This window comes from Grammomys surdaster, unplaced genomic scaffold (genome assembly GCF_004785775.1).
Source record: "Grammomys surdaster isolate TR1022 unplaced genomic scaffold, NIH_TR_1.0 243, whole genome shotgun sequence".
Taxonomy (NCBI): Eukaryota; Metazoa; Chordata; class Mammalia; order Rodentia; family Muridae; genus Grammomys; species Grammomys surdaster.
The window spans coordinates 1,039,261-1,051,503 of NW_021604688.1; the positions used below are offsets into that span (position 1 = coordinate 1,039,261).

General features: G+C 39.0%; 1 protein-coding gene across 2 annotated transcripts in view; it reads right to left on the reverse strand.

Annotated features, from left to right (window-relative positions):
* Nucleotides 1–619: 619 nt before the first annotated feature.
* LOC114627153 (desmocollin-3) overlaps nt 620–12,243 on the reverse strand; it is a 42,406-nt gene continuing 30,782 nt past the window's right edge. The window contains exons 12-17 of one of the 2 annotated variants that reach the window (XM_028774841.1): nt 11,234–11,458; nt 7,951–8,175; nt 6,019–6,140; nt 5,431–5,685; nt 3,327–3,368; nt 620–3,247 (exon numbers count right to left, since the gene is read on the reverse strand). In XM_028774841.1, coding sequence (XP_028630674.1) covers nt 3,342–3,368; nt 5,431–5,685; nt 6,019–6,140; nt 7,951–8,175; nt 11,234–11,458 — 854 coding nt within the window. In that variant the 3' untranslated portion in view covers nt 620–3,247; nt 3,327–3,341. The remainder of the gene's footprint in view (nt 3,248–3,326; nt 3,369–5,430; nt 5,686–6,018; nt 6,141–7,950; nt 8,176–11,233; nt 11,459–12,243) is intronic. The other variant, XM_028774840.1, reaches the window with a different exon arrangement.

Below are 12,243 nucleotides of genomic sequence, written 5' to 3' on the forward strand. Positions count from 1 at the left end.
TTGAAAAGAAGCTGTGGGAAAAAGGGAGCAAAGACAGCACACCTGCCTCTTCTGCCTGGAGAACTCAAGAGGAACTCACCAGAAAGCAAATGAGAAAACACTCGGGGAAGCACCTTCTCTCTCACATCCCTAGATCCTAATGACTTCTTTATGTGGAGTAGGAAGAATGTGAGTACACTCCACATATGTCCCAAAAATACAGCCTCTTCATTCTCCTGTTAATAAATTTCTACACCAGAGATAAAAGGGGCTGGAGCTATGGCTCAGCCGTTAAGAGCAATTACTCATCATCAATTTCAGGTGTTTTACCAGTCATGACTACAATCAAAACTACATTATGAATTTTTCTAGGCGGTCCTCATCTGGGGAGCTTGCCTTAAAAATTCCTGGTCCCGATACATACTGATGATGTTGACAATTGTCCAGTGACCTGTTCTATAGCATAGTCACTACTATACAACAAAGATACTGTGGAGTATTTTGGCTTTCATGCTAGTCTGGAAGTCAGTGATTCAAGTCTGCTGTTCTCACCTTTGATCCTTTAGTCTTTACACTCAGCAAAGACAGGAAGCTAACTTAGCATCACTGTATCACATTTCTCATCAAGAAGTGCTATTTCACACATTCAATGCTTGTTTATTTTTATTTGACAAGTTGCCAAAGCAATTTAATTGCCAAATTAAAGTTGTTTATAACATTGAAAAATAAACTCCAATTGCTCTTTAGACAGTTAACTGTTTCCTTATAAATGTAAGAAAACAATGGTCTGTACATTTACATAAAAGCCCAGAGGAGGGAAGGAAAGTGATACAAACGGAGAGCTGTTTTTCTTGCACACTAAAATAGCACATTTTTCAACTATACATTCGAGAAGAGAGTAATGTTATATGATGCAGTGAATAAAAAAAAATCGACAATTTCAAATGTCTATCATGAAAGTAACCCTCGGTAAAATAAAAACAGGAAAAATTTAAAAATCAATCAGAATCTTGGATACACATGAGGTTTGACCAGTGCAACAGTTATGGCCCATCCAAAGATTCACCACATGTAACCTAAACTGGCCTCTAGCTTCTCACATAACTGTGGAGAACCTTGAACTCCCTCGATCCTCCTGTTCCTCCCTCCTCCCAAGTGCTGGGGTGACAAACATGTTGCCACCACGTCTGTTTTATGCAGGCTCATACTCAAATCCCTTGTCTATGCCAGGTTGAGTTACATCCCTCATTGTAGCCCCGCTCCTGATTTCATAGCCCAAATAAGAAGAGGTCTGAAAAGTGTCTTGCCTGCATAGATCCAAAATTTCTGTTTCTTCTGTCGTGATAAATCCCCACTAACAAAGCAAACTGATAAAAATAAAAATAAAGTCACACTGAAGGATGATTATTGAGTTTCTAGAAGGTTTGCCAGCTAAGTGAATCTGTTGCAAGGCTTTCAAGCTGCTTTGGCAGACAGGAAAAGGTGGGCTGGGTTTCTGGAATGCTGCCAGTGCTCCTTTCCCATAAAATCTGAGTGGGTTCTGGAAACAAAGCTAAGATTCTGAGTCAACAGCTAGGAAGGTAACAACATTATTCCCCCCATCCACCTGCCCCGCTGTCTTCCAGTGCCGTGAAGGCTCCTGACTTAAAAGACAAGACTCTTCTTCAATAACAAGAATGGCAGCATCTGCCTTAATTCTAATATCCAGAGACTGGAACAGGAGGACTTTAAGTTTGAGGCTAGCCAGTACCAGTACGTAGAGATAACCCAATCCCCCAAAATAAAATAAAAGAAAGGAAAAGAAAAAAAGAAGAGGAGAGGAAAAAAGTAGAAGAAAAGTAATTTCAGCGGCTGTCAACAATAGGTCCCAAGAAAATGACATCCTTTCTGTAAACTGCCGGCCAGGAAGCTGTAGGCCCCAGCAATGTATCGGATACAGGGCCAGACCCCGTAGTTGGCTTCTAATATTAGGATGTACAAATCTTTATATATCCTCAAAGCGAATCTACTCTTCTATGTGGATGTCTCTTTCTTCCCCAATAAAACTACAATTTGTGTTTCTAAATTTAAACAAATTACTCAAGCAGGCAAGAGCTGACACATTTAGGTGACACATAGCCCACAGTAACCTGGCAGAAGGGAGTCGGCTCCTTACAGATCCTGGTTTCTTGTTACAAGATAAGTCATACAGAGACTTATTTTCAATCGTTGCCATTTTCCTCTTTGTTTCCTTTGCACTTGAAATGTCACTCGGATATGTACTTTGGTTACAAATAAACACTGGTTTCAGACTGTCCTGAAACACATTAGGCTAGCTTGCAAAATTTTGTTTCTGAAGTCCAATAAAGTATTAGATCCTGAAAATAGAAGGAGACAGGTCCAAAAGTTTTAAATGTAATCTATCATAAGTTTTTTTCTTCTCTGAAACATTCTTCCTTAATGTTTTGTTTGTTTCTGAAACCATCCTTAGAAGGATGTGATGTTGGTACAACTTAACTGTTTTCAGACTAGTAGTTTACACCAGTCATTTGTTAGGAAGATATCCTCACAGCAGGGTGCGTCCTTTACAGACCTTAGTTGATTCCAGTACTACTGCTTGAGCTCTTCCTATCCTCTATTTTAACCCTTTGCTCTTTGAAAAGTGGTCAGCCACAAATTGCTTTAACAATACAAATTGGTAAGAGGAAGATTGTAAAATGGAGAAAGTTCATTATATGTGCATAAGCTCCTGGACACACAATGTGGGTATACCCTAGCAGCACTTAGTAGAGATACATGCCCTGCATGCTGCTGCAAGGGTCATTACCCTGTGACAGACTAGGAACTGGAGCACACTGCTCCTACCCCACTTTGCAGGAGACTTACACACAGCACATAGAAAAAGATCAGAATTTCACAAATACTTTCTTCTGAATATGTGTCAATTCACACTAGACTACAGTCAATATCACATGTCACATCAGCATAAATCAAGACCATTTTGTGTAAGTAGTGAGTCTGTTTTACAGGATCCTTGTTTCAAACTTCTGGAATATCTGCTAAGGCCATCTCTAATTGTAACCCAGTACCATTATCTCTTTGTGCATGTTTCTGCCAATGTAAGAAATTTGGGTTCCAAGTTGTTTAAAAAATCGAGTCCCTCCTCTTCCTGCTTTTCGCTGCAGCAACCTACAGAGCCGGCTGGAGATCCCCTGCCTTCGTAGTTATAGGTGAGGACATAGTCTTGGGATGGGATGTGTTCTTCGTTCTGATTACACACATGCAATTTCTGTAATGTCCAAAAAAGAGGATTGTATTATTTTTTTAAAACAACTTCAACATATGAACAGAAAATTTATTTTATTTACCTTTTATGTTTAATTTTAACCAGTGTGTCCTCTAATGGAGTCCTACATACAAAAAATGCACATGATTGGTCTATATTACAGCCATATCATAAATCAATATAGTTTGCATTTTTAATAATTCATCAAAATAAAAATAGGTCGACAAATGTTATATTTAAGTACATTTAAGTCATCATTAAATATTTATCCCCAAATGTTATGTCTAGAGTTGAGGTCAGTTCACAAAATAGAGACAATATGCCAAATGTTTGGAATTTGTAGGTGGACACCAACTAATCCTGGTTTGAAGTAAGTTTAGCTTACTAATGTGTTACTTTAAGTCAACCTCTCCTCCAATATCACCTTGTTATTTCGGGAAACTAATGATAGAAAGATCAATGCATGAAAGTATACTTCTTATGCCCATCATGTGTAAGGGTACAATGATCATGAACTAAACTTCTATCGTGTGCAGCAATGAAGTACATCAAAATCAAATAAATAAATAAATAAATAAATAAATACGAAATCTAACATAGACAGAAGTCAGAGATATACCCCAGAAAAGCAAAAAAAATTTAAAGTATCCATTTAACTTACACTGCAGAAATTATACTTGTGCTCTGAAGCAGCCAAGCCTTCGGCTGCCTCTGCTTTATTCCCAGTACTATGTGTGTCCGGCTGACCTGTCTGCCTTACCCTCAGTACTAAGTCCCACTGACCTGTCTGCCTTACCCTCAGTACTATGTCCCACTGACCTGTCTGCCTTACCCTCAGTACTATGTCCCGCTGACCTGTCTGCCTTACCCTCAGTACTATGTCCTGCTGACCTGTCTTCCAATCTTCCAGCTTCTCTATGATGACCTTCACAGTCCTTGCCTAACCCTTAGCTCACGACCAGCTGCTACCAACTGTTTTATCCATGACCTTGCTAGCCTCTTCTCCCATGACCTGTTATAACACTGAAGGGCGTTCCTAAGTGAGTGTCTGGAATTTTAATTCTCATAATCTCACATGAATGCTATCTTAAAATGTAAAACATGTAAACATTTAAGTATGACAATATATAAATAAAAATAATAATATAGACATGCAGTGACTAAGATCCCTCTTTTAGAATATTATCCATGTTCTGTCCATTACAGAACTAAACAAGTTTGTTACAATATTTGCTAGAAGCACACCAGTTCCCTCTGATTCAAACTTGGAAGTAGTTTGAGCAAGAATGTTTAAACAGGACCTGCTTAACATACAAATCACATGTGAGATTTTGTTTACACACACATGCACACACACACACACACACACACACACATACCAGTGCAATTAGAAGCTCCTAGAATGAAACAAAGGCATTTATATTTTTAAAAGCTTTCTAATACTGTTGTTTTAGACTGAGACCCACTTATTTAACCCTTTATTTCTCATCTCTCTAGAAAAGACCCTTTATATCTGCATAGTATGATTTGTATATTGAAAACAATCCCTATGATGATGTGTTGTATATTTCAAAATTACCAAGCATAAATTTCAAATGTCCCCATGAACTGAGTCACTGCGCTGTTCCACATTGCATACATAGCCGATCCCTCAACACACCCCATCAATGTGTACAATGATAACTCATCCACTTAGAGTAAAGTAGAAAATTAAACTAAGTAAACAAATGGATGTAAGGCTTAAGTTAAGTGTGCAGCTTTCTAAATTAAAGTTGCACCTCAGTAAAGTGTGCCAGTCTTTACCCTAAACCTGCATTCAGAGGTTCATGTTTTCAGAGCAAAATACAAATTAGATTTGGGAAACTCATTATTTGTGAGGAACTAGAATTTTTCTTCACATTCTTTTCTTATCAAGGGAGTTTATAAGATAGAGATGCACCTAAAAATGACCATTCAGGGGCAGATATTAGAAGCCTTTGGGTCTTGTAAGGGTCTAAAAACTGAATGAATGTGACAGAGGAATAAAAATATTTTAAAAATTAAAGACTGTAACAAAACCAAGACACTTTTAAATCACTAACAAGAGGAGACATACAAATGCTGTGGGAAGCAGTTTCTGGGAGTGTACATTAATATCAGTGTCAGATTGTTCTCTACTTCAGAGTAAAACACCTAAGGAAACTCACTTCACCGAGTCGCGGCTGAGTGAAACTGTGCCACTCTGAATAAGTGTATCTGCAGTTGTCAGTCTCCATGTGTCCTCCCCTGCAGGAATCCAGAGTGTGGTGATGTCCAGCCACACGGCAGGAATCCAAGGTCTGGTGTCCTTTCATCATCTCAATGGTCTCCTGCCCACCATTCCTCATTCCCGACCCCATTGTGCCACAGAAGCCTTGGCTGGAGTTGTTGGCAGTGTGGGTGGTGAATCCATTGGCAGAGCACTGCATTATAACAAAATAAGACATCAGTGAGGGGTCGAAGAATCTCACACATTGCCGAAAGCAATCACAGTGATTAGTGGTCTAAAAAATTCACAACAACAAAAGACTAAGATTGAATTAATGCTATAAAAAGCAGAAAATTTAAATGTGAAAAGTAAATTTGTTTTATGAAGTTCAGTAAGTGCCACACCATAAGCTCTGGAACACTGATAGACTGAAGACTTACAATTTATAAGATTCCAACCCTTTACAAGTACAAATTAACTCCTACTAACTTCACAGGGATGAATTTTAAAACTATAGAGATAATTATTCATCAAAGAAGTGACTTACCACTCTGTCGTCCCCTGGTGCTTCGGTATTTGATATAATTAAGTTTTGCTGTGCTAAATCTTCAGGAAAATGTTTTCCTTTTTGGGTAGTAACAACTCCACATACTAAAGTTAGCAGTACCGCTAAGTAAAGATAAGAAGAAATGTATTTTTTAAAGATCATGCTTAATTTTCCAAACATAGAATAAAGCAACCATCCTTTATTACTTATTCCTTGGGCCAAAGGGGGACAATAAGAACATTAACTGTGGCTTCCTTTGAATTATCCTTGTCTTTCAAAATTTACAGGCACAACTTGAAATGTGCAGTATTTTGGTGATATTTCTTACAGAAGGAATCCTCCCCTTTGTGTGAAAGTGTTTAGAAGCATGAGTTCAGCTGTAGGTCTTAAAAGTCACTAGTATTTATTTAAGTCAAACATTAATGATATTTACTAATCCTTAGGAAATCAGTTTGCCAATTGGAAAATAAAAAAATAAAATAAAATTTTAAAAGCCTTTTTTTTCTTTTAGTTCAAATTGTCTTCAAATAGCAAAATTAAGCACATTTTGTATTTTATCTAGATTTTCATCCTACATCATAATAGGAGATTTAAGATAACAAGATCACTAAACCAACAGTAATAACAGCTATTTACAGTGGTCCAGAACACCCTCTAGCACACTGACAAACTGAAGCTACAATCCCAGCCCACTACATGTTTTTGTATGGCCCATGACCTAAGATTTCTAAGCCCTTAAATTGTTGAAAGAAAATAATTATGAATAATTCATGATATGAAAATTACAGCTTGGTCCTGGTCTACTAAGTGAATTCCAGAACAGAGAGGGCTACACAATGAGACTTTGTCTCAAACAAAACAAAACAAAACAAAAAACAAGAAAACAAAAAACAAACAAACAAACAAAACCAAAAAAAATCTCCAACCAAACAACCAAGCAAACAGAAAAACAAGAATAAAAAGTACAGGAATTCAATGTTTAGCATGCAGGTTTGATGTGCTGAGACAACACCACTATGCCTCTCATTCAGATACGCTCAGTGATGGCCCTGGTACAGATGTCTCAGACTTCAGGCCGCCCAGATGGTTCTGATATACATACCACCCATCCCCTGAAGGACTACTGTGCCTCCTGTCCCCTCGCCTCTCCTTCTGACTTCATTTCCTGACCCTTCTCCCTTCAATCACTTGTCACAGGAGTCTCCACACCATTGTTTGACTTCTTCAGACCTAATCTTACCATATAGTCTTTGAAAGACTGTATCTTTGGGTATGCCACACAGCTGACTCCCTAAATCACGTCATGTAGGCCTGACCTGGTGATCTAGCCATGTGTTGAAATGTGTGGCCAAGACTAATGACCTAACACAAGCACAGCAGCATGGTCATTCTACTTACTGTAATCCAACCTTTCCCTCCTGTGAAAATAAAACATTTTGGTGATTATTGTTGAATTTTTTGGTTCTATTTTGTTGTTTGGTTGGTTTTTTTCTCTATTTTATTCAACAATGAATCCTACCTAGTACCATTTTCTGAACTTTAGTGGGTGTTAAAATATATATATTTGCATTGGTGAAAAGTAATAAATGAGTGTTTGAAACGTAGAATGTACTAGTCTAAGAATTCCATATCAATTTACTCGATTGTACCCCGAAAGGGTAGGTTGTTTCTATAAATGACGAAAATGAAGCAGAAATAAGTAAGATAAAGACTTCTTAACAATTCTGTCCAAGCGTGCAACCTGTCTCAGAAAGGATTATGTTCCCTCATGTACTGACTACTCAAGCGGAACTCAGCTACCAAGAAAACAGCGGTAACCTGTAAAAGGACTCGCTGCTGATGGGCGCTTGTTTATATTCAGTTCCCAAGATCCTTTTTGATACTCTTGTCTTTTATTTCTCATTTTAACTTTGAATGAATGAAAGTACTTACAAAATAGCAGAGCAATGCCCAGCAAGATGGCAAGGATGGCCCACTTCCCCAGGGTGACTCCCGCACTCCTCGATCTGCCCAGGCATTGGCTGGGATGAGTGCAATCACACAAGTTGACTCTCAAGATTTTGGTTGAGGATTGGCCAGCTCTGTCTTTTACAGTAACAGGGATGTTGTATATTTGAACATCCGCAGTTTTCTGATAGGACAGGCGAGCAGCTGTGTCTTTGAAGAAAATAAAGATTTTATTTTGATTGGTTGGTTTTGTATGGATAGGTGTACACATAAGTATGCTTAAATATAGAGATCCCATAAGAACCTCAGGTATCATTCCCCAGGAACTGACCACCTTGATTTGTGGATCTCTCATTGACTACCACTTGAAGATTAAACTAGTCTGCCGCCACACCCAGCATTCCAACCATCTACTGCCCAACTGCCCGTACTAGGATTACAAACTGGTACTGCTCTATCCTGATGTTTTCATCTAGGTTCCGAGGACTGAACTCCGGTCTTCATGCTTACACAGACAATACTTTATTGACTGAGCTCTCTCTAGCCTGTTGCTATTTGTAATGAGTGCTTATTCTTCCCTCAGAATCTTTTCTACCACTCTTGCTGGGAAACAAACAAACAAACAAAACTACCAAATTCAAAAATGCAAAGGGGGGGGCTGCCTTTGGTGCCTTCAACCCTTTTCAGAAACTAACATTTTCTTAGACATGACTCCCCCCCTTTAACTCAATGAAAGAAAGCCTTAAAAAAATAAATTTGGATCCAGGTAAGTGCACACCTAAGCTCCTAGTACCTGAGACTAAGGGGGTCGAGTAGGACAGTGAATTTGAAACTAGCGTAAGCTACATAGTGAGACCCTATTTCAAAAGGCCAAAATAATAACAATGGTAATAAACAATACTAATCTGGTATTGGAACGACCTGGTAGCATTCCAGCAATATCTTATTTCCCCTAATCTATACAGAGTAAGAATTGGTTCTTAATGTCAGGGTCAAATTTTTCTTTAATTCCAGCTCATAGGCTGTTAAAGAATCAGTACTTGCAGATACACAGAGAATGTTCTCAGTTTTCACGCTCTAAACTGTAGAGGGAGTTCCCCTAATTGTTTCCTTATTTTTTTATTGGGTAAATAAAGACGGCAGAAGCTAATTGTTGGGCGAAAGAGAAAGTGGGATTTCCAAAAGAACAGGAAGAGATGGGAGGAGAGGATTGGTAGACCAAGAGCTGCAGACATGTAAGTTTCTCAGAGTACTGATAGTTTGTGGCCTCTGCAGTTGTGCCTTCGGAGGGCAAGGACGATGGGGCAAGATATTCTTTGTCCAGCCTCTGAGTTATCTGGTCAATTTTAAAATACAAAAGTCTTTAGTGTTTTTCTTTCACAGTGTGAAACCTGGGTGACAGCTGGGTGAGACCTGGGTGGCCAATAAGACACTTGGCAAGCAGCAAGCGGAGACTGGGAGAGCTAGCGTGGGAGCTGAGAGAGACCAGAGCTACTGTTAGTGGTTGGCAGACCAGCCACAGGATTGAAGGGCCTATGGAATGTGAGCCATAGCTCTAGGTGTTCTCACGAGGAACAGGGGTGGAATGGAAGTAGAGCCAGTGGAGGCATGACCTCGGAGCTAAGTCATAAGGGGCCGCAGCACCGGACAAGGAGACCAGGAAAGGGGAAGCATGCTTCCTAAAATTACACACAACACTAAGCCATTTACTTTTCACTGTCTGTCTTTTAACCCACTAGAAAAGGCAATGTTTCAGAAAGCATAGTACTTCTTGTATGATTAATGCCTTGTATGTAGAAATCTCCATAACAGAGCTAATTATAACTACTTCTCACTACACAAAAACATGATCATTTATATCGTCACACTTTGGTTTTCTATCAACTATGATGGTCAACTGCCCACAATTGTCTTGATAGCCTATTTGAATGATGTGATCATCAATTAACAAAATCTCTATAGGCTTTCAGTGGAAATTATAACATCCTTGGGTTTTAATAATCGAACAAGTAAGATGTCACAGCAGCATAGAATACAGCCAGAAAGCTCCTGGAATTTGTACAGCTTAAATGTCTGTTAGAACTGTTGGGTTTGGCTACTACACCTTGCACCTGAAAGCTTGCTAGAAAACTATGAATGGTTCTTGGATTACATTAGAGCACTTACCAACACCAGTATCTAAGGAAAATTATACAAATTGCTGCCCTTTCTCAAGATCACTGGATAAGCTAAAGCCATGTCATATACTTGTAATAGTTCAACAAACTTGGAGTTTCCTTATTATTCAGCTCAGCCCTCTCCCAATTATCTTCTGACACTACTGTCATCTATATAAGACATACATCTGGATGTAACATGGCCTCCTTTCCACAGTCCCAATCCATAACCCACTGTCACCTACAGTACAAAGGTCAGTCTCCTCAGCTTAGGACATAGCCCTTACCACCTAACTTCAGCCTTCTATACCCAAGTACTTAGCACTCCCGAGGAAATCTTTAAACTCTGATGACTCTCAATCACCACTACCCGACTGTGCTTGTTTTCCTTCATAGATACTCTTTCATCAAAACACCGATTAAGCAGTCACTCTTCAAGTAGCTATGTGCTAGGCACTAGGCTCAGTGCAGAAAGTGAGAGAGGACGGCTAGTAAACTGCAGTCACACAAGGTGTGAGTTTACAGCACATGATGGAAAACGTTACAGGACCCTCCAGATTCTTCTGGGAAGAGTCATCAGAGCCTAAGCATCTGATCTGAGGTGCTGCCTGCCTGACTCATCCATACACATATATTCAGGGTATGCAGCGTATTTGACCAGTAGTAAGCAATCCATAAATTTTATGTTAGCATGAAACTAAGACAGAGTGAAGGTAATCTTTCTAGGCAGAAAAGAACAGCATACATAAAGTTAGTAGAATGAAAGAACATGGTAATAGGAGCTGGAGAGATAGCTCTGTTGTTCCTGAGGGAATTCAGTTCCCGGCACCCATATTGAACAGTTCATAACTGTCTATAACTCCAGTTACAGGGAATTTGACACCCTCTTCTAGAATCTATGAACATGCAAACACACACATCCACAGGCAAATGTAAACATGCTACAGAGAGATACACAGACATGCACACACATACACACAGATTCATGCGTTGGAAAAAGCTAATTTAACAACCTAAACTTTTACATCATACTTTCTGCAAATTGATATGTAAACCCTCCAGTAGTTATTCGGCTGTTTCAAGTCACATGAATTGTTATCTTTCTGGAATACCATTAACTTGGTTGAGGGCCCAGATTCTGTTGACTTCTGGAGAAGAGTTTGCCAAGTTGAACTGAAAGGGAGGGCCATGGATAGGTTCATCAGGATCCACAGCTGAAATGTCTGTATACCCCATCTTTGGCTTGCAGATGACAATATAATCTTGAATTATCTCTGGTGCATTGTCATTCACATCCTCAATGTTCACTGCAAGTGTTCCTGTGCATGATTTACCCTCTGAAAACGGATAGGGACAGGGCTCAGTGCTGGTCTCAGATTCTTGTCTTAGAGTCTACGCAAAGCAAAATGAACCGTGATCTCTATTTTTATACGCACACAAATACATAATTTTAAATCTAGGTCCAACACATGAGAGAAGACATGTGGTATTTGTTTTTCTGAGTCTAGCTCTTTTCTCTTAACACCTGCAAGGGTCACTATTTATTTTTCTTCACAGAAATATGAAATCCCATTGTATATATGTAGCACGTTTTCTTTATCCATCATGGCCATCTAATCTAGTTCTACTTCCCAGCTCTTGTGACTACTGCAGCATGGCTTGTGGGGGCATAAGTTACTGAGTGGTACAGATGGAATCTATATTTCCTGAAAATATAATCTTTGGTTATTAGATGAATGAGGAATATGAACATAAATGAGTAAAAGCTACAGATTGTCTAAGATGGTTCCTGCTGTTGATAATATCAGATACAAGTTTTAACACGCCCTTTGCCAGAATGATAAATGATAGAAGGAAATGCTGAATTGAATGCTTTCTTTCCTTGAGTTCATGGATGTTAATGACTCATGATGAAGAATAATATAGAAATATTATAGAAATATTATTCTAGTCCCAGGTTGAGGTTTTAATGTATTACATAAAAGCTCCACAACCAAATATTCTAATTCAATTAGTACACGGTAATATAAAACATCAAAATTATTGTTATTTAAAATAAAGCCGCCCTTCGGCCGCTGCCTGGTCCCTTGGACTGGAGCAGACACAGAGTCGGTCTGCTCCT